This window comes from Numenius arquata, chromosome 8 (genome assembly GCF_964106895.1).
Source record: "Numenius arquata chromosome 8, bNumArq3.hap1.1, whole genome shotgun sequence".
Lineage (NCBI taxonomy): Eukaryota > Metazoa > Chordata > Aves > Charadriiformes > Scolopacidae > Numenius > Numenius arquata.
Window position 1 is genome coordinate 34,694,706 of NC_133583.1, and position 21,321 is coordinate 34,716,026.

Sequence of the window (21,321 nt, forward strand, 5' to 3'; positions counted from 1 at the left end):
GGCAAATAGAGAGCATCTGCACTTACCCAGTGCTGTCTGCTAGACAAACGGCTGTCTGCTGCTGCCCTGCTCTCTGTGTCCATAAAACCCTGGCTGTTCCAGAGTTGTCATCGCCAGAAATGATGTGGTTTGGATATAGTGTTTGTGAAGAAGGTGCAGTACTCCCATTTTTCTAGAGGAACAGCTTTGCTTTGGCTGATGCACAAAGACAAGTTATTTGGGAAACAGCTGCATTGCCTGTAAATTGCACATGGGTAAGAGTTCCCGCACTTGCGTGTGGGAATACCTAGGAGGCTGGGGGAGGCAGATTTTCTTCTTGTGACAAACTGTACCAAAAAAAAGACCATAATATATTCTGTTCTCTCCTCAGTATCTATCAGATGTCTTGCAAAAGCATACCTTGCCAGTGGTCTGCACATGCTCCTCAGCTGATATTCAGGCAGCTTTCAGCACTATTGTCTCCAGGATACAGAGATAGTAAGTTCTCGTGTTGCTTGTGGTGTTTGTTGAGTCTTAGCTCTCTAAAAGCCTCTCGGCTCCTGTGTCCCAGTGCCCAGGGAGTTTTCCATCCAATAACTGAGAAATACTGCTCCCCTCCAATACTTCTCCCCAATCTACTCTCCTGAAGTCAGAGTTGTGTAGCTCTTCGGGACTCACCAGCCCTGCAAAGTTGTTGCTGTTCTGCCATGTGTGTGGTGATACAAGTCTCCTTTCATTTACACCACTGATTTTAAAAGACTGCTTTGGAGGCTGCCTCATAGGTCAGATCTAATAACCAGTAAAGCATGCAAAGCTAATAGGTAGGCTTTTAAATAGTTCTTTCTCCCTGCTCCCAAGTAATTCCCATTCCTCAAGGCCCTACTGAGGGCTGGGAGTCCCTGAGTTAGTTGCAATAGTTACATCCTAACCTAGATAGTTAAGTCCAGTACTTTAGATTCTCAAAATGTGTGAAAAGAAGGGGCAAGGAGACCAATTAAGAAAGTACTGAACAATGTTGCATTTTATTAATAAGATTTTAACCTGCTGATAATCATTATGTTATTGCCTTGGTGTATTGAACAAGCTCTCTTCTGCCTTAGTTGTTATTAACCGAATTTTTTTTTTTCACTTGTTCTGAAATAGCTGTTTGAAAGCACAATTATGAATATGTTCCCTCTTTTTCTGTCTAGCTGTAACTGCAATTCACAGCCTCCAAACCCAATTAAAATTGCAGTGGCCGGAGCCCAGAATTACCTCAGTGCTGTATTGAGGCTCTTTGTAGAGCAGCTGTCTCACAAAACCCCAGACTGGCTCGGCTACATGAGATTTTTGATCATCCCTCTAGGTAAATAAGGAAAAATTTTGCTTCATAGAAAGCTGAATGGGTTAAATGTGATGTGTTCCCTCAGGAGAAACCCTCCTGGAAGCTTTGGCTAGGTATATGGCTCTTAAATGAGGCAAACATCATACTGTCATAGTATTATTTTGTAATGCTTGCATTGCTGCTCTTGTGTGAGTGAATTTCGTCTTTATGTTCATGATGCCAAAGTCTGCTTGTAAACCTTTGGTTTGAAGCAAGGGGTTCAGTACTTTCTCCCCATACAGGGAGGCTCTTGTATGTCTTTTTATCATTGTACAATGAATGCATAGAATAATGTTCTGGAAGCCCTTTCCCTGGCTGAAATCTTAAATTCATTGGGCACTGTGTTTCCCAAAGTGACAACTGTTCTGGCCTCTCTCAGACTGACACAGAAAATGTTTAGGGGGGGGGGTGTTGAAAATTTTTTGAAGGCTCTGAAACTGCTGAGAGTTTAAATTATTCAAATTACATGTGTCTTTTGACCTTTCCTTCATGTGCTGTTCTCCTCAGGCTTTTCCCTCAGTTTTCCTGCACCTTATCTCTGCCCTTCCAAGAGCTCAACAAGCCTGCCTGGCTGGAAAGTAACCCAGCTTGGATCGCTTGTGTCCGTGCAAGTCGAGTGTGCTGATAATAACATTAGGGGTCTTGTCGTAGACAGAAATGTGAGGAATGTTGTAGCGGAGAGGGCTGGGAAGCCAGGCGGTCAGTGATGCTTGTTGTCAGGGGCATCTGGGCAGTGTTGGTGTTGTAAGGGTGTGATGCCAGAAGCTGGACTAGTCTGAGGCTTGGCTTGTGTGAACAGAGCACTTAAGTGATGTAGGCAACAGAAAACTTGAAAAGCACTTTTTCTCAGTATTTTCCGGTCTTCTAGGTTTGGGACCAGCTGATGGTGTTTGCTGTATGAGTCAGAAGCTGCTGCCTGGCACCATGAACAGTGGGGCTAGGTTGTTGATTCAGTGGTGGGATTTGCAGAGGTCAAATGAAAAAGGCAGAAGAGGAGAGCTGGATCCTTCCGTAAGGAAGGCGTTTAATTTCCAAAGCCGTTGGCAGGAAGATGAGAGCCCTTTAGGGGGTAAAAACACACACACAAAAAAATTTCTACAGGGTTAAATGTGCTTTGAACGAGAGTCAGTTTGACTGAGGACTCTGGTCCTCACATGCTAGCTGTCTCCTGGCCTTAGAAGGAGAGTTTTCTGTCCTGCAGCCTTTAATCATATGAAAATATTCTCTCTCTGAAAGTGAAACACAAAATTCGGCTAGCGTGTTTTTGGGTTGGTTTTTTAATCTTAAAACTTTCTTTGGTAATTAAAAAAAAATAAAAATGAACAAAGCACTTTGATAATGGAACTACTTCAGAACTGTGAATGCTTTTTAAATGTACTTTAAATTTAGAAACTTCTCTAACAGGGCCTTTCCCAAAGAAGTCTGCGATATTTCCTGATTGGATCAAGTGCTTATTTGTGGCCAGCTATCTGGCAGTTCATTAAAGTGATTGAGGAACAATCTCTCTTTTCTGACAGTTGAAAAAGCACCAAAGACAGAATGGTGATCATGCCATAAACGTCTTAAAGGAAAAGACTTTCTGCTGTGAACAGCACCTTCGAAGTAGGAGTAGTGGAGTTTTTTCTAAGATGGCTTTACCTTCTTAGTCCACAACTACATGCTGCAATGACAGAAGAGTCAACCTACAGTGGTTTGTTAACAATGAGAAATGTTTAGTGTCTGTAAGCATCTGTACCAGGAAATTTGGTCCTGCTTCAGGCTTCTCGTTCTATGGCTAAAAGACTCCTTTGATGTCCAAACCAGTGTAAAGGCAACGGAAAAGGGGGCAAATAAAATAGAAAAAAAGGTTGGGGGTTATTTTGGCAGTTTGGGGTGTTTTAGCATTTGGTTTAGCTCCCATGGATAGAACTTCTTGGGAGACCTCATGTTTAGTGCTTGTTTCCAACTGCATCTGCCATGTGCAGTGTGTTTTCCCAGCACGGGAAAGCTGCTCCCGTGTGTGGTGCAGAGCTGTTCCATGTGCACTGTTTAAAACTCCACTGCAAAAGAAATGATGAGTCTGAAAGTAGCCATGATTAGGGTCCAGGAAGAACTTAGGTCCCAGTCCCTAATGACACTGAGAGGAGCTCAGAGAGACCTTCTGCTTGAACCTTACCTGGGAGTCTGGAAATTAGCACTGGTTTGGAGGACTGGGAAAAGACAGTGGGGTTTTTTTCCACCATGAGCTTTCCTGGAGGATGGTGAATATAGTTAAGCAACTGGGGTTGTCTTAGAAGGAGTTTTCAAGTTTACCAATTACCAGCTGATGACTCAACTGTTGCAGTCTCTGGAAGTGTGGCTTGATGTGAGAATTCGGTATGCAGGAAGGATAAAAGTAAGCTGATTAGAAGGACCTCTGAGGCCACTTCATGGCTGATGGTAAATATATAGGGCTTATGCTGAGCATGACTGAAATGTGGTGACTGGAAAGTGCAATTCTGGCACACCTCCTGTGTTGGAAGACTGGAGAGGTAGTTGCAAGAGCAGGTCGTCTTCTTTGGGGACACGTGTGGCCTGAAATGAAGGTGGCAGTTTTTTGCTACTCCCAGGGCAGAGTTGATCACTTAAATGCCTTCCACCTCCTCTCACTATAAGTAAGTGTGAAGGCTGATCTCCATCCAGGGCTGCAAGATGGAGGCTGGACACGCAAACTTTCTGCAAGTAGGTCTTTCCATGCTCACAGGGGAGCCATAAGGCTTAACTAGAGCAAGCAGGGACCTGATGCACATGCCAACACTCACCAGGGACTGTAATCGTTGGACTCTGCCTTCTGTCTTTAATTACGGCCTATTTATTGAACTTATAGCCCTTCTCCACCAATTAAATGAGCCTCCCTGGGTTGTTTTTTCCTGGCTGGGGACAATTGCTGCTTCTTAGTGTTGCAAAACAGCCTTTGTGTGCAAATGGTGTTTGAAGGAAGGGATCTAACTCCTATTGGCAGAGGTGACCTGGCTGTGGTGCAGCCTGTGGGCAGAAAGGACTGCTGGGAAAGCCACTCGCAAAACTGTGAGACTGAAATGGAGAGCCCTAGGTTCTCTCTGTCTTCCAAATAATTTATTTCCTCAGCAGTTTGCCAGTCCTGTTTTCTTTGGCCTTTTAAAATTTAATTTGGTGAGAGAGAAGGGGAGGTATCACTGAAAGATATCAGTGGTGTTGAAGCAGTCTGTCTGTTGGGAGGTTTATTTGCATGCTTTGTAGAGATAAGCTGGACTAATTTATTTTGTTATATTTGAATAAATTTATTTCAGGAGTATCTAGTGTAGTTTTGATTTTGGAATTTAATTCCTTACAGATAAAACACACACCTGTGTTCAGTGCTGGGAAGAACAACTGTCATGTTTTCCTTTCTTTCTTAGGCTCTCATCCAGTGGCCAAGTATCTGGGGTCTGTAGATTATAGATACAACAACTTCTTCCAAGATCTAGCCTGGAGAGATCTGTTCAACAAACTTGAAGCACAGACCACTGGTAAGAGCACGTGTCTTTGTCTGGCCTGTGTGGGATAAAAGGCTTGAATGAGCAATTTTAGCAAAGGTCAAGTAAATACAAGAGGAAGCAGACAAATGTTTTTGTTCCTCTTTTCTCCTCACTACACCACATTCCCTTTTCAAATGCTGACCTTTGTATGTCCTCCATGTGGTGGTTTGCAAACAGTTGTTGGCTCCCAGAGGCACTAGCTGCCTCTGAGTCACACTGTTTTTACCTATCTCTCAGCTTTGTTCTTTGATGTTGAGGTCTCACTACCAAGTGTAGTACGTTGCTTTCTTTGGCCTTTCAGAAACTGTCCAGCCTAAAAGTTTTGGAAAACTGGAAACTCTGGGAAGATTAACTGCTATTAGTTGCATGTGAGAATGACCTTGACATTTCTGAAATCTGCTGGCAGGATCTTTCTCATTAAAAAAGAATTTTGTTCTTCATCAGTATTGTAACATGTGGGAGCTGCCCTAGGTCAGATCAACAAGTTCCTGTTCTGATCTGAATTTGTTCTAGGCGAGGATAAAGCCTTTCTGTGTGTTAAAGTACGAATTTGCTTAAAATATTAATGCTTACAGTTTTTCCATCTGTTCCTTCAAAAAAGGAAAGAAACAGCAGAAAGGAGGATTTGCATCTGACATTGAGGGCTAAATGAAGGCTTTAGACTTTACTGAGGAGTGATGCTCTCATGGCAGCATATTCCCCACAGAAATATCACTATCAGGAAAAAGCTTTGGGGTTTTTGGAGTGCTGCACAGGTGGAGAGGTTGCAGTGTAGTTCCCCTATTGGAATTGCAGAGAGCCTCAAGGTCCCAGGATGATCCTGGAAGTCCTCTAGCTGTGAGAAAAGAGGAGAGAAAGACACCACTTCACAGGGGATTGTTCAGAGCTTTTTCCAGCAGATAGGAACTTGACTGGACAAGGTCCTGGGCGGCCTTTTCTGGAGATGAAGTTAGCCTGCTTGGAGTAGGAGGCTGAACTAGTGTGCCATTCAACCTACACTATTCCTTGATTCTAAGCTTGTGGAAGAACAGATTTCTGGAAGAGGTTTCTTTTAATTCCTTGCTGCACTTGAAAATGCAGACAAATGTCAATACAGACTTGCTTTTAGTGTCTGAGTTAGAAATGCTTCATTAGCTATAGAAATCCAGCTCGAGCCATTTTTGTTCTTTAGTAGGTTGTAAGCTGCAGCCCTTACTTATTTGCTTGTATGCTATGAGGAACATGCAGCCTCGTTTTTGTGCAGTCCAGGCCTTGTAGATTCTCCATTTTCATCTGTGCAGTGAGAACTGCACTGAAACCCTGTGATGGCATAAGAAGATCTGGCAAAGAATCATAGCTCTTCACAGTTCACTGTTCAAATAATTGTTGTAAGGTATGGAAGTGCCTGGTGAAGGTAGCTTGCATTCCCTTGATCTCACAGTTAAGGCTCTTTGCTTGAAGCCAAAGAAATATGGAAGGCATCTAGGAAATGTCTTCTTGTGAATTTGAGTCAAACACTTTCACAGACTTGAAGCATACTTGCTCTTTGTGCTCTGGCTACACTTGCGTGGCTCTCAGTCTTTTCAATTAACTCAGCAAAGCCATGAGTTCATTAGGAAATCAGGTAGCTCAAATGCTGATGTGAGCAGAGCAGCTCACCAAGGCCCTGGGAGAGATGGGTAGGCACTTCCTTCAGCAGATACCTAGAGTCAAGGTGCAAAAAAGTCTAAAGCTGACTCTGAGCGCACACACGTTTTTGAAGAAAAGCATTTTAACAAATATAAAATAACTAATACTTCAGTAAATAATGCTGTGTGCAGATGTCTGCGTATCTAGTGTGCCTTCCTGAAGTTTTTACTGAGGTGCTCTTGTAGGATGTCTGCTTTTGGTTAGACCGCTTTGCAGTGCTCTGGGGGAAGCTGCAGATCCTCCTTTGGAAGATGCAATTCAAATGCAGCTGGCTGGCTACCATGAGCTGCTTGGCTGAGCAAATGGAGGACAGTGCCGGTGAGGGTCTGAGGAGTCAATTTATTTTCTGTCTTTGTTCTATTGCAGTTCCAGACGCGCCTGATGTTGTCTCCCGGATAACGCAGTATATAGCAGGGGCAAACTGTGCGCACCAGTTGCCCATTGCTGAAGCGATGCTGACGTACAAGCAGAAAAGGTATGCCACTAACATAATACTGACTTTCCAGAATGAGCATCAGGTTGAAGGCAAAGTGCATTTCTCATCTTGTGTGCCAGCAGTCTTAAAATCACTCCAAACTACACCACCTTGGGAGACTTACTGTAGCCTGCGCCCAGTGATTTGCCCCACTTAATCTACAACAGTATGGTTACTTTAAGTGCAGTGATTTCTTTGAAGGTCTGAGAGGTTTGGGGAAGCAGGGACTGAGCAGGATGGGGGATAGACAGATTGTATCTGGTAATGTTCTGGAGATCTCTTACTGCAGAGACCTCTCCCTTACCATAGAGACCTTAGCTGTGTAAGATTGGACTGCAGCATTCCCCCTCTCCCCCACCACCAAAGTATCTTCTGTGAGACCTGGCCTTTTTGCACCAGTGTTGAGGGAACTGAAACCCTTTCTTTTTAGAGTGTAAATAGCAGAGCTTCTCACAGGAGAGACAAAATCCTTGTTGATTGGCAGTTGCAGGCTACCAGGACTCCTACTGGGGAGGGCTGACATTCACCAGGTTTTATTCCAACTTCCCTTAGGAGATAAGCAGCATCTTAGGAGGGAGGATTCGGGTCTGAAAATCAGATTCAGAAGTATGTAGAGCCTCATGTGGCTGTGGTCCAGGAAGAAGAGTAACTGTCACTGAAGGGTAGAGATGCATTATTTCCGAGGCACAGAGGAGAATAATAGACTCCAACTCACATCCCAATAATTTCTCAGAGCAGGACAGGCACTCAGTGCATGTAATTTTTCTTGATTAGTGACTAGCAATGTCCTGTGAAGCATGGATTATGTTAATTGTTAATTACTACCCTTCCCATGTTATCTCTGATCTTTCATTTTTGGTCCATTAACATCCCTCATTGGTGCCTCCTTTGTATAAGTACTGGGAGGGATTAAAGGTGTGGTTAGAGTCACTTTTTTCCCTCTTTTTGGAAATGCTCATTGTATATTGTTTTTCCGTTCCTGGGTCTGCTCTACATTACTTTGCAAAAATGATTAAGTAAAATTTAGCCCATTCTTTATGCTCTCCTAGAGCAAATATTTCCAGACTGACTAGTCCATTAAAAAGAGCGTGCTCTCTTCACTGTTTGTGAACTTCTGTAATTTTAACCTGATAAAGTTGAGGTTTGGAGAGCTGCAGGGTACTCAGAGCTCTTAGTGTCAATCTTTTATTTTGTTTTTGGTGTGAAGTCTTACCTTAGTTACAAATACGGAGTTGAGACTCCCCTAGTGCAGTGTGAACACCTTCTGATGACTGCCTTGTTCTTTCTCTGCACCCTTCAGTTGCTGGGTTCTGCACTGGGATCCACTGCCTTCTCCATTTTGGTGCAGGTTTATTGTTGTCATTAACACACATTTAATCATTTTGAGTTTCTAATGTGCCCAGGAAAGGTCAATTTGGTACTTTGTTGAAAAACATCTGAAATGTACTTCAGTAATATGTGCATGTAGCCCTCCCAGCAGTGTGCATGACTATTTTACCAAGCTGGTCTGATTTTTAGATTTGGATTTTAGACTGTTTGGACTTGGTGGTGCTACACCTGAAGTTGCTTATAAATTTTGATCAGGCTGAAACCCTGCATAAGGTTCCTTGAGATTGCTGAGACTTCTAATCAGACTCATGGCATAGCCTGCAGTCTCTTAGTATCTCTGTTCTGTCAGTTTTAAAATAACTTCTGCTTTCAGCGAAGTACCCCATTAGCAAACTGGAGAGTGAGTTAGAGGAACAAGGTCTCCCATGGAGTCATGTGCAGATATTTCCCTGTGTGGCTTTCGTTAGAAATGCAGCTCTCTGTCATTGGCAGCAACTTAGGGAGGATATTGTGAAAAACAACACAGAAATTGTGTTTCCATTAGCACTATCTAAATGAATGCATCGCTTTGTTGTAAGTATAATAACATATTTATCTTTTCCTTTGGTTGCTTTCTGAAAAGGAAAAAGAGCTTTCATTTTGATTTTACCATAAGGTATCAGTTCCTTTTAGGTTCCCTCTCCCATCTCCTGTATCTTTTCCCCTATGAACTGGTCTTTTGTGCCTTGTTTAACAGTTCCTGCAGGTCTGGGATGCACGGTTTGTGCTTTAGGTTAAATTCTGCTTGCTGCTTTGAAACTATGGCATCTGCTGGCAGAATGCATTGTTAAAAGTGACTGCTCTGCCTCTGGACCACACGTATGGGTTCCCAGGGTGTAGATTGAGTGGAAATGAAGGGGTTATTGAGAGCGTAGCTTTGAGCAGTAAAACACAGAGAAAGTAGGGTTTTTTCTTTCCTTCCTAGCCATCGGAGGATGTAGTATAGCTCCAAAAGGACCAGGACTGAGCAAAGGCTTTCCACTTCCCATCTATTGGAACTGGAGTGCTGTAGGTGGCACTCGGTGGCTCAGGGTCTGGGTTCAGCTGTGCAGTTTCCAAGTGCAGACCAGCAAATCTCCCTGTAATCAAAAAATTGAGGAGTGGTCTCTTACTGGCAATCTATCCCAAACATATGGGTCTTCTCTGAGCTTAAGAAAGAAGAGACAGATGTATGCTAGCAGGGAAGTTGTGCTCACTGAGCTGCCTCCAAGCCCCCCTTGCTCTGCAGGGTTCCCTGCTGCAAATCATACGATTATTGGACATTGGGGTTTTTGTCCTCAGTTCATAAAGTTACTGTGACTCTATTTTGCTCAAGGCTACAGGTAAATAGCTTCTCCAAGGCCAGCTTTCAAGGCAGTGGTCCATGTAGAAACAGCAGCACTACCTACAAATTCATTGCAAGACAAATCTCCCAGTATCCTAGCATTTGCGCTGTTAAACAAGCCCTAGTGGTCCAAGGAAAGCCAAGCCAGCAAGCCAGTCTTTAGGACGTAGCTGTATGTGATGACCTGCTTTATAACTTTATTGCTAGCTATCCCTGTTTTGACTTACCTCTGCTCTTCTTCCTGTCCCATTGTTCTGTTTGTCATGGCAAACGGTTGGCGCATGTACTGCCTGTGATGGACTGCAATGGTGCGAAAGCTTTGTCCCATTCTTTTGGAGCATCTGCTGACCTTACCTGAAATCAAGGGGGCTGGCAATGAGGAAGGGGTTCAGGAAGGAAATGAATTGCCATTTCAGCTCCTCTGCATTACACTGGGTGACTGACTTTGTCTCTGAACACTGGGAGAATTACTGGTTACTCAATTGTCAAGAAACACTACAGTCCTGGCAACATCTGGGGAGCTGAGACCATGCTAGCAGAGGTTGGCCTCTCACTAGGGGGCGGGTATCATCGATGTTGAAACCTCTCTGCATTGCTTTCTTGAATGAAACCCTGCAGTATTTGAGATGTGAGACTTGGCAGACACTCATTCCAGCGTGGCTGGATAGCCGATAAGTTCTGTGTACCTGGGCTGGTGTTGCCCACTGTAATTCAGCTCATGCCGTGTGGCTTCCGGATAGCCCTTGCATGAGTCTGAGGACCAGCTTGGCTGTTGAAAATAAAAGCACTGCTTGCTTGTCAGGGTGAGGGCTGGGTGATTTCCTACCTAGTTACAGGTTTGCCAAAAGCTTTTGACTCTTGTGTGCTGTAGAGCACTTCCCTAACTCTTGCTCCCTGGAGAACAAGTGCTTTGGGTTGGAGGGCGAGCCAGTGTGGGTTCCCGGGCAATAGGAAGGAGGGTAACACTGTTTTCTGCCTGCTGTGTGTCTCTGACTCTGCAGGGCAGTGGCTAGGCACAGTCCAGGTCTGTTCCCCGAGTGCTGCTTCTAAAACACACCCTGCAGCGGTTGCTGAACATGGACACAGCTGGTGAAGATGAACCCCGTCCCTCCTCTGGTTCAGCAGCATCCATATCACCTGGCTAGTTGCTGCATGAACCTCCTTGTGCAGCCTGTGGAAACATAACAGGAGTTTACTTGCGCCCCTTGCCCGGCAGAGGAGAGTCAAGGCTCAAGAAATGTGCTGGGTATCCTATTGAGTATCTCCAGCCCACTGTGGAAACATGAAGGGTGCTGAATGGAAGCTTCACAGGGAAGCAGAGAGGTGACTCATCTGACGTGTCTGTCCTGGGGACCTGGAGTTGTGTTGTCCCTTTGGTTTGACTGCTGGACACTTGGTGGAACAGGGACAGTGTTAACCAGCAAACAGCTACAGCTGCCCAGTAGGAGGGACAGATGCTTCATACCAAAGAGGAACCCTGGAGAGTTGGTGATGGTGTGTGGTCTGAAATGGCTTAGAGGACTTCAGTAATAAAAGTCTCCTCTTTCCTATTGCCCCCTGCAGGACTTGCCTGGAATAAGGGTAGTACCTAAGACCCTTCTGCTAGGAAATCGCAGGTGTTTGGTGACATTTGAATCTAGTTTGCGTTGCTTAAATTGTAAATGAAATTTTATTAAAAGACTAATAACTGGCATAACTGCTCTAAGTGATTATTCAGTCCCTATTACTGTAATGTCTGAGTGTTTTGCAGCTTAGTTTGTATTTTGCCCCAGAAGAGAGAGAGATTATTCCTTCCCTTTGTCAGCTGGGTGACTCCTGGTGTTGTGGCGGCTTCTCATTTCTAAGAGTTCTAAACCATATAAATCCGACTGTATGCCTTTGTTTGATCTGACTTAATTTCTTTGTGTAGGGAGGGAGCCTGTAAGTCCATTTTTGAACAGTTCACCTTGGATTACTGGTAGATGAATTTTTCCCAAGCAAAAATAGTAACTGGACAACTCCCTATTCCAGATAAATACTTTCTTTCTTTCTAGCTTCTCTGCGTAGATCTGTTTTTTGGGGTTTTTTGTTGGTTCCATTCCACACCTTGCCCCTGCCCCCCTGAATTACAGCAGTGAAGTATCAGTGACACTGTTAAAAATTGCAAACCAGGGTCAAATCTGCCTTTAAATTATAGCTGAGATACCAGGATCTTCAGAAGCACTGTGGATAAAACCAATACCGTGGACGTCGCTATGGGGGTAAAACCTCTGCAGCCTGGGAATCTGTGCAGCCCACATAATAAGGGAGAGCTGCCTTTCCAGGGACAGAGGATATTTTAGTTGTAGGGCTGTGGTAGGAGGAATAGAAGAGAATGTTACCAAGGCAAGAGGATTCTGGATTAATGTTTTTGAGTCCCAAAGGACAAGAAACAGGAAAGAGCATGAAAGAGGAAGTGGAGAACAAGCGTGGTCGTCTCATCTTTTGTTCCATCCACACGAAGAGCAGCTGCCTTGATAAGCTGCATTTTCAGAGGCACATGTACAAGATCAGACTTCCCAAGAGGATGTGTGATAGGACTAGACTAGCTGAGCTGGAATCCAGCTGGATTGCTTCAGGAACAGTTTGTGCATCATTGTGAGCTGTGATAAATGGTGACTGAAGCAAATGATTTATTTCCCAATTGCCCCTGAGCTCTCCTCAGTGGGAGTCTGGGCTCCCAGGGGAAACAAGAATGAGTTTTCTGCTGGAATCGGGCATGATTTGGTTTTTGAGAGCTCGGAGCAAAGCTGAGTAGCTGAGAAATGACTGGGCGACTGTTGTGCTTCCCTCACTTGGTCAAGGGGACTTGTTTCTTCACTGCTGCTCAGTCCATGGAGCTGAAGGAATGAGAAGAAAGCTGGGCCTCTCTTCTGTGCTTCTCCCAACAGCTCTCTGAGTTTCTTGTTTCCCTTTGCAAAACTGGAGCTGGAAATGTCACATTCGTAGGAGATTTATTTGCTGGGGGGCCTACAGCCGTATTTGGAACGATGTGACCTTTCTGGCTTCCAACACAGAATCAGGAACTCGGTCATTTTGTCATGTGCTTTGGGGGAAGAATGAAGGTGTGCAGTACCTGGGGTTGTAAGGTAGGAAGGAAGCAAAGCCCCTTGGAAAATCACACTCTGCTTTGGACTAAGAGGGAGCTCTGGCTGAGTCATGTTTGCTGCAGTTCTATACCATTCTTTCTGTAGGGTTTAGAGGAAACTGTCCCGTGCGGTGGGCGGACATGTGGTGGTTTGTACCCTTTGCACATTTGGTACATTTCCAATCTGTGCTGTAAACGGCAGCACTGTGCGCACAGCAATCTGTGCTGCTTTCCTGAAGTATTTGCACTGTACCCAGCAATATTCTGGATGAAGGCAATGCTGGATGTTTTTCCTCTGAATGTTGCAGTGCTCTGAGCACTGAGAGATGCACAAAAGGAGAAACATGAGAAGTCTCAGTGTTTGTCTGCTTCCTGCCTGTTCCTGTGCTTGGCCACTGAGAAACTTTGTGTGTCTTGCCCGTGCAGTCACTTCTGCTGCTGAACTGTAATTCCTCTGAACACATGGACACGCTCCTGCAGTCCTCTCCTCACCCTGTGGGTCCATCTTTGTCACCCTTGAAGGGAGCAGCGGCTCTGCAGGCCTTCCCACCCTGCCTTCCTCCTCACTCAGGTCTTCCCCTTCTTGTCTTTGTTGAATCTCTCCCTAATTCCTCCTAGGCTTGACTGTGGCCTTTGTTGCTGGTCCTTCACCACCTTCTGGCTTTTGAATCCTGGGCAGGGCCAGAGCAGGAGGGGCTGATGCCTTCCTGCCTTGAAAATGTGTGTAGTGTTGTCTTCAGCTGTTTTTGGGACATGATGTGCATTTTGTTCGGTTTGGTTTAGCTGTTTGCTGTTCTTGAGTTGGTGTCCTGATCTGCCTGGGGTACTCTGGTGTCCGACCTCTCTAGTGTGCCTGTCTAAGGGACTGCAAGCTCCCAGTGGCAGGGAACACATATCTGTGTGAGTGTGTGTATGTGTACTTGCTAGTGCTATACAAATAACCCCGTGTCACGGCTTGTAACCCCGTGGCAGGCTAACTGCTTTAGCGATGCTGGGATATGCAAGGTATGGCACATGGCTCCAAAGGTGGGACGCGTGAAGGCCATGCGTGCAGAGCGCTTCAGGTACTAGTAAGTAACGCACAGTTCTCCATGTTGTTGTGGCACAGATCCATTTCCTTGCAGTAGGAGGTCGTGTGTCTGTAATGACTGCCATGCCATTAAAGCATGTTTCTCTGTTAAGTGAGAGGGAGGGAGGAAGAGACCTTTCCCCTGAGAGATGTGCCGTAAGCTGCGTGCTCTTCCCCACCCATGCAGATTCTTAGCGTGCTGGCAGGGGGCCTTGAGAGGAGACATTGGACTGGCGCTTGCATACTGTCCGTCCCTGCTGCATGCTTGAATGCAACATATAAAGTGAGCACTGTGCCTGGTGCAGAAGCAAGCTGTTAACAACTCTTTTCTCTTTGCCTTTAGCCCTGATGAAGAATCTTCGCAGAAGTTCATTCCCTTTGTCGGGGTGAGTGTTATCTTAGTTATGCTGTGTCAAGCCAGCTGGAATATGTCCACAAGCGTTAACGCAAATTTACCTGGTTTCTGGGGTAGAGCGTGAGCGCTGGGTGCTCTAAGGTAGAGTGTCAGCATGATGATAGAGCACCTGATGGTTGGATGCAATTTCCTGATACATAAGCGAACCTCAAAGATTCCTCAACAAACGACTAGGTGTATTTTACTTTTCAAGCAGCTGGCTCTGAGCGGCTCTGTGCTGCATGCCTGCCGGCACTGAAGCAGGCACCGTAGCCTTGTTCATTCAATGAAGAGAGGAAAGCGTGACTCTGAAGTGCTCTGATCCACAGCCTGTCTTTGCTGCAGACCAAAGCACCTAATTGGTGGAGAATTGGTGCTGGGCCATGTGCAGAGGAAGGTGGTGTGTTGCGGGAAACCTGATCTCAGGATTGCTGTGCCCAGCATTGCCCTGGGTGATTGATTTGGCCAGATTTGCTAATTCAGTGTCAGTCCTGCGTGTGCTTGTCATGAACGGTCTCCAGTGTTCTTAATATCCCATCCACTCCTGGGAAGTGGAGAGTACATCCCACCAGGGAGATTATTTATGCCACTGTTAGGTTTGAGTCTGAGACAAGTAGGTATTTAATACATTTTATTACGTATTTTAGGATAGTAGTCCCAGGCTTTTCCTCCTGTCCTTTTCTTTACATGTTCCCAGCTCAGGTGGCCAAGTGTAGAGCATCTAGGCAGGGGTGTGTTTGTGCTTCTGTCAGTATATTTTGTGCACTATGTACTTTGCCTTTTTTAGCTTTCTTCCCCTTACTTGATTGTGCTCTTCAATTCATTAAGTTTTAGGTATAAAGTCATTGGCCTGTGGCCAAAAGGATATCGCCTGACTGCTCTTCAGGTACTAGATGTCCTCTTCACAGTTTTTCCTGCTCTCTTGTAGCTTCTCTTTTCTTGCACGCTGGCTGTCTTGTTCTACCTTCTCTGTGTTAAGCCGACTTGTGTGCATTCCTGTTTGTATCCCTGTCAGTGCGTCAGAGCTAATCTGAAATCCCAAGGTGTTTAAAGAACTTAGTTTCTCTTGCCTTCAGGCTGACCCTGCTTTCACTCTGGTGCCTCTTCAGAGTGAGAGTGCGTCTCTGCAGTGCTCCTGTGACGACAATCTACTTTTGTTTGTTGAAGAAAAGATGTCCTCCGCTAAAGCGGAGAGACACATCTTCCCAATTTCTTCCCTGCTGATGAGCTTTACTGTGATCTTGTCCCTCCTATGAACTGCAATTGCTGTCAAAAAACTGTTGTTATGAAACAGCCATTTCACCTTTTCCTGTAACAGGAAAACCCCAGAAGGGCTTGGAAGCACCTGGACTCATCTCACTGTAGCTGCTAGGCTCTGCGAAGCTTTTCTTTGGGACTGATTTAGTTCAGTGCTATGTGCAAGTAAATGGGCCTCAGAGTGTTTGTCCAGTTGCTCTAAAATTATCATTGTCCTGACATTAGCAATGCTTTTCCAGTCTGGATTTGATTGTCTGGAAGTGGGAAGAGTGAACAGCTCTGTGTGCATAACACTGCCAGCCCCCCAAAAACATGCCTTGAAATCACAGACTGATTCCTATGTCAGCTGGTGGTGAGGGTCAAATCAATGCTGCTTGCTCTTGCTTATGAAGTGTTCCTGGCAGAATTGCCTATAGGACACATCTGAAGAGACTCTGAAAGGCCAGTTGCAGGTGTCTCACAAAGTCTGAGGCTGAATATGAACACCTAAGCTCTTCCCTCAGCTGCAGCCTGCTTGGAGCTGTTGGCCAAGGAAGAGAGGGAGCCAGCAATATTTGGGTTTGAGACTCCTGACATTGACTGGACTCTGTTGGCTTTTAGGGTGCAAAAACTGATGTCCTGCAGCTGGACTGTGCACAGTCTTTGACCCAGAAGCAAGCAGGGCAGCACTGTGCTGCTCAGCCATGCTCTGAAGTGGTGGGAGCGGAGCCTCGCAAGGGACCAGTGGGATGCAAAAGCCAGGCTCAGGTGGTGAGGACGTGTGGTCACGCTTCCTTGTTGTGCTGACAGCCAGGTGCCAGGAGAGTTAGCAGGATGTGCTTCCTTCCTGAAGGGTAAGGAGTCTGGCTGCTGCAGCGTTCCTGGATGGAGGCCTTGTTGGGACTGCAGCAGTCTCAAGTGCCTCCCTGAGTAGAGGGAAGGGAAAGTGTTTAACCTTGTCTTCCTCCCATGGGGCTGAACTTGAGCATCTTCAGTCAGCAAACAAGGGGGAAAAGGCCAAAAGTGATTTCCTGTCTGGCTTGCAGATCAAGGTGGCTGTAGGCAGTTTCCTGTGTTGCTTGTTCTTCCCCTAACTCTTCTGCCTCACCTCGTCTTGCTCACAGCTAGTTACAGTCTGTGAAACATCTTCTTGGGGTTTAACACATATAGCACAAATGGCCGCTGGACTCCAAAGCCCAATTTATTGCCCTTTGGATGCAGACTGATGAAACTGAGTTGCAGCCTCCTTCTCCCAAGCCAGTTCCCCTTCAGGAAGCCTCTGCACACACTCCCTGCTGGGTTCATGATGGCTTTTCCAAGGCTGGAGCTGATAGAGAATCCTCCAGAGAGCCTGACAGCTCTCCAAGATCTGGTGTTGAGCATACACCACCCCACCTTGAACTGTGCAAAGTTTTTTTCTTTCTAATTATTAGGTCCTTTTTCTTAATCCCATAGCACAGAAATGTGCTCCCTCGGGATGTGGTCCAGACGTGGCCATGTCTGAACTTAACCATCTTTTGTTTTCAAATTAAGCAGACTGTCTGACATCATTTCTCATTCTGAAGTGGGTTTTATTGACTTGGGTTCCCTTTGCAGCTCTTTCCCATTTGTCAGCATTTAGATAGGGTAGATATTAGCCCCAGGTACAAGTTTCTTAAGGACCTTAAGAAGGGTCTCTCCTCTGCAGTGTTGACAATAATGATCCCCATGCACCCTAGCAGATTATCGCTACAGAAGCTCCCTGTTTTTATATCACCATGGGTCACTTTATCTTTCTAGACATAGTGAGTTCTTGAGAGCTTGTGTTGGGAACATGCTCTGTTCCACAAATTATTGCCAGTGGCATTAACCCAAATGCACTAGCAGGTTGTTGGCCATATCAGAACACATTTGTATCCTTATTACAGTGTGATTTAGATCTTTCTGACCTGTCCATGTGAAGGTTTATCCATGTTGGTACACACAGGCTTTGCCAGGAGCTTTATCTTCTTTGCCAGACACTGTCCTTGTTGGGAAACTAGAAAACTCTGATCAGAAACTGTACTTTGTTGATTTTGCGGTTTCCTAACAAACCCCAAATATGCTGCACCCTGGAAGTGGCAGCATTTGTGTGGTGGAAGCAATACGTCTGTAATTAGCAGGTGCATCAAAGCAATGCCAAAGGGATATTTTTGTTCCGTTCTTAGTCTTGCCCTGTTACCACAGGTGTCACAGACAGGCACTGTAGTTGCCATAGCTTGGGGCTGGCAATGGGCTGTTCAGGTCTGTAACAGCTCCATGTGCTGACAGGTTGTGAGCTGGTACTGCTTGTCTGGACACTGATGGGACCTGTCTGCTCTTAGAAGACTCCACTTTTTAACATACTTTCACGCTACTCTTTGACTGCAGGGACAGTGCCAAGGGGGCTGTAGGGATGAGCTTAGTTTGGGGGTTGAGGGTTCCTGAAGTTCAGGGGACTCTTGTTTCATAAAGCTCTTCTGTTTTGCTCCCTCTAGGTGGTGAAGGTTGGAATAGTGGAACAATCTTCTGCAACGTCAGGTAACAATCATCTTGTGTGTACTTTGTGTCGTGCAGGTGGTGGGAGCCTGACTTCACAGGCTGAACAAACTTGTCCATTGCTGATGTCTTGGAGTTTTGTATGATGGAATTGGCCTTTGTCTTTCAAGGGGCCCTTTATGTTGTTACTTTACAAGGAGCTTCAGGCCAGCTGAAATTCACACACCCTCATTCAGGGAAGTTCCACTTGCATGTGCAAACACCCATTTTTCTTATGTGTGTTCTCGGTGGGGTGGATTCACCACTGTGGTTATTTGAGATTCCTGCTCCAAACTGGGGAGGCAGTTCATCAGAAGTTCATGCCTATCTCCCTACTCTGGGCTCAGTTGCCTAATAAAATCAATCTCGAACATATGCCTAACACTGGGAACTCCAGAACAGGTAACCAGTTTGCCAATCTGACAACACATTTAGACCCATTTTTTTTTTAATGGGGGAGTGCAAAGCTGACTTACATGATACTACCTGCTTACACACATGTAGATGGGGCAGTGCTATTTTATTAATGGGAACTTGTTTTCTCCTCCTTCATACACACTACTAGTCAGGAATATTTTTTTCCTCACCTGTTGGTATTGCTTCTTACATTGCTTCACTGTTAAACCCAGATTCCTGTGGCCCAGGTTATACATAGGCTTGTGTGTGAAGGCAGCCCTTTTGGGGATCACTCCTTGCTGCCACACTGCTCCCACCATCCTAAAGGGACAATATGAAGGGATTGGTATTTTGGCTGTGAAGGGTGGAAGCAGGGGGAATGGGGAGATCCCTGTGATCAGCCCGGGGGTACTGAATTCTCCAAGAGTCTCTGAGGGATGCTGCCCTGCGGTGGTTGTGGGGGGAGATTTCCCAGTAGAGATAGAGGCTCAAAATCCTGGGAGCTGGGAGCTCCCTCAAGCTGGGAGCAAACCCTGGGAGAGAAGGTGCCGGCTGGGAAGGCCAGAGGAGCGTGAATGTCTGTGCCTGTTTCCTACCCAAACATAGAAAGTCCCATGTTTTAAGAGTGCAGACAGTCAGAACTGATGGGCTATAGCTGATCTATGGATTGAGTCTGAACAAAACCTGTGCAGCAGGAGCGTGGGTAAAGAGACTGAGCTATCCCAGCACGTGTGCTGGGCTGTGAGACAAACCCAGACAAACAGTTTGACTTCTTCTTTTCTGCAAGGTGACTCTGATGACGCAGCTCCCTCAAGCTCCAGTGTCCTTTCTTCTACCCCACCTTCTGTGTCTCCTGCTGTGAAAGAAGCCTCCCCCACACCACCTTCCTCACCGTCTGTCACAGGCAGCTTCTCATCCTCAAGGTAAAGCATGTTTTGTCTCTTTACACCTCCCTTGGCTGTCTTATCTGACATATACGGGAGAGAGGAAAACTCTTCTAAAGGAAAACCCATAGTTCTGCTTTCTTCCTCCATATTGACACCTTTCCCTTTCACCTCTTTTGCCTTTGGAGCGATTGTGTCCTTGCTGGCCAACAAGGAGCTGAGGAGGGCAGAGGGAATCTTGCGCCTGATGGGAAGGCTGCACTACTCAAGGGCAGACACATTTTAACTAGGAGGGGCAGCCATGTTTCTCATAGTCTGGCAGAAACCCTGATTCTGATGAGCCATTGTGGCAGCCTGTTTGGGAAGGTTTGTGTTCTCCATCTGCTGATATTTTCCCTTTGAGACTGGATTCTTCTGGGGAGATATGTTGCCAAAGAAAATAGTGACCTTAATACGCATGGGTGCTAGCCTAATCCCTCACAATTCTTACAATATGTTTTTAAGGACCAAGTGACTGTAAAGTCAGTGACTCTGTAGGAGGAGCAGGCTTTTTCTCTGCGAGGGGAGAGCTGACAGTTGTAAGGTGGCATAGTGGAATTGCAGTTTCCATTCACGTATATGCTGGAAGGCATATCAGAACCGCAAGGAGACAGCACCTATAGGCAACATGAAGCTCTGGCTTAGCTGAAATTTTTAGGGTTGAAGGGAGGACACCATTAGAAAACTGCCAGTAAAGAATTGGCCTGGCCAGGACTCTCATTTTGTTGCTGCACAAAATGTTGGTGTAGCTGCCTAACACCTTGTGTGCAGTTCTGGTACGCAGAAGCACCTGGTGAAGTTAAAGGTTCAGGGGAGCACAGGCGATGCGATCAAGGGGACAGAGCAGCCACCTTGTGAGGGAAGACCAGAAGCAGTTTGGGGGAGGAGGGGGCAGAGGTAAATCAATTAAGTTCCGCAAAATTGCGGTGGTGGTGGCGGCTTTGTTGAATATTGAACTGTCATTCACCAAAGCTGCAGTACAAGACCTGGGGGCACACAGCAACACTGGCAAGAGGTCAATTAAAAGGGAGAAAAGAAGGGACTGCGGCACATGGCAGGAAAGGCATATTGGGACTGTGCCCGCCTCTGCTGCTTCTGTGGCATTGGGATCAGCAGGTCAAAGAGGGGTTAGGCAAATTCATAGACAGCAGATCCACTAGTGGATACTAAAGGATGATTCAGGGATGTCCCCTTTAACATCCCTAATGTCAGCCTGGGGAAATCCAAGGGAATGCTCTGCATGACTGGGCTCATGTGCTCTCCCTAAACAGCATCTTCCACTGTCCCTGTTGGAGATAGAATGGGGACCTTTCTTCCCCACCCCAGAGACCCCTGCAGCGACCTTTAACCTCTGACTTCTTAAACTGGCTTGAGAGTTTCCGTGTAACAAGAGGAAATGGAAATGTGGAAGTCCCAGTTTAGCAGGTGGACAGCGACTGGAAGGTGTTAGTGGCCATCAGCCTGTGCCAGGAGGCCCACTTCCTCAAATCCTTCTGTTGGCCCCCTGTGATTTGGTGGCAGGAGGATCCTGTCTGCCCCAGGCTGGTCCCAGCAACAGCTGGCTGAAGTACAGAGTTGGGGGCTGCACAGGTTCTCAAGTGTGAGCTCTGTGTGGGCTTTCCAAAGGTGGAAGTGGTTTGGGAACCTGTACCCACAAGAGCGTTTGTTATTAAAGTTGTGAGCTTTGGAGGTGGTACATCTGAAGTTGACACCCCAGCTCTAGGAATCTGGTACTTTTTGACTTGATGCTGTGTGGTAAAATCATCAAGAAATGAGGAAGTTTAGGTTCAAAATTATTCCATCTCCACTGATCTGTATGTGATGGCACAGAGGGTGGAGAATGACCCAGTCTGAATGTTACCTCACATATTTAACCAGAGATGGAACAGAAAATCCTGCCTGGGCATAGTGAACATTAGGATGCTTTGTATTTACAACTAAGACGGGAAATGTGATGCTAAAGACCCTTA

At 45.9% G+C, this 21,321-nt stretch overlaps 1 protein-coding gene across 3 annotated transcripts in view; it reads left to right on the plus strand.

Annotated features, from left to right (window-relative positions):
* Positions 1 to 21,321, plus strand: part of PACS2 (phosphofurin acidic cluster sorting protein 2) — a 78,638-nt gene that overhangs the window by 51,723 nt on the left and 5,594 nt on the right. For 2 of the 3 annotated variants that reach the window (XM_074151235.1, XM_074151236.1), the window contains exons 15-21: positions 371 to 477; positions 1,170 to 1,324; positions 4,738 to 4,848; positions 6,892 to 7,000; positions 14,211 to 14,253; positions 17,993 to 18,035; positions 19,216 to 19,351. In XM_074151235.1, coding sequence (XP_074007336.1) covers positions 371 to 477; positions 1,170 to 1,324; positions 4,738 to 4,848; positions 6,892 to 7,000; positions 14,211 to 14,253; positions 17,993 to 18,035; positions 19,216 to 19,351 — 704 coding nt within the window. Of the gene's footprint in view, positions 1 to 370; positions 478 to 1,169; positions 1,325 to 4,737; positions 4,849 to 6,891; positions 7,001 to 8,951; positions 8,985 to 14,210; positions 14,254 to 17,992; positions 18,036 to 19,215; positions 19,352 to 21,321 lie in introns of all 3 variants that reach the window. The other variant, XM_074151234.1, reaches the window with a different exon arrangement.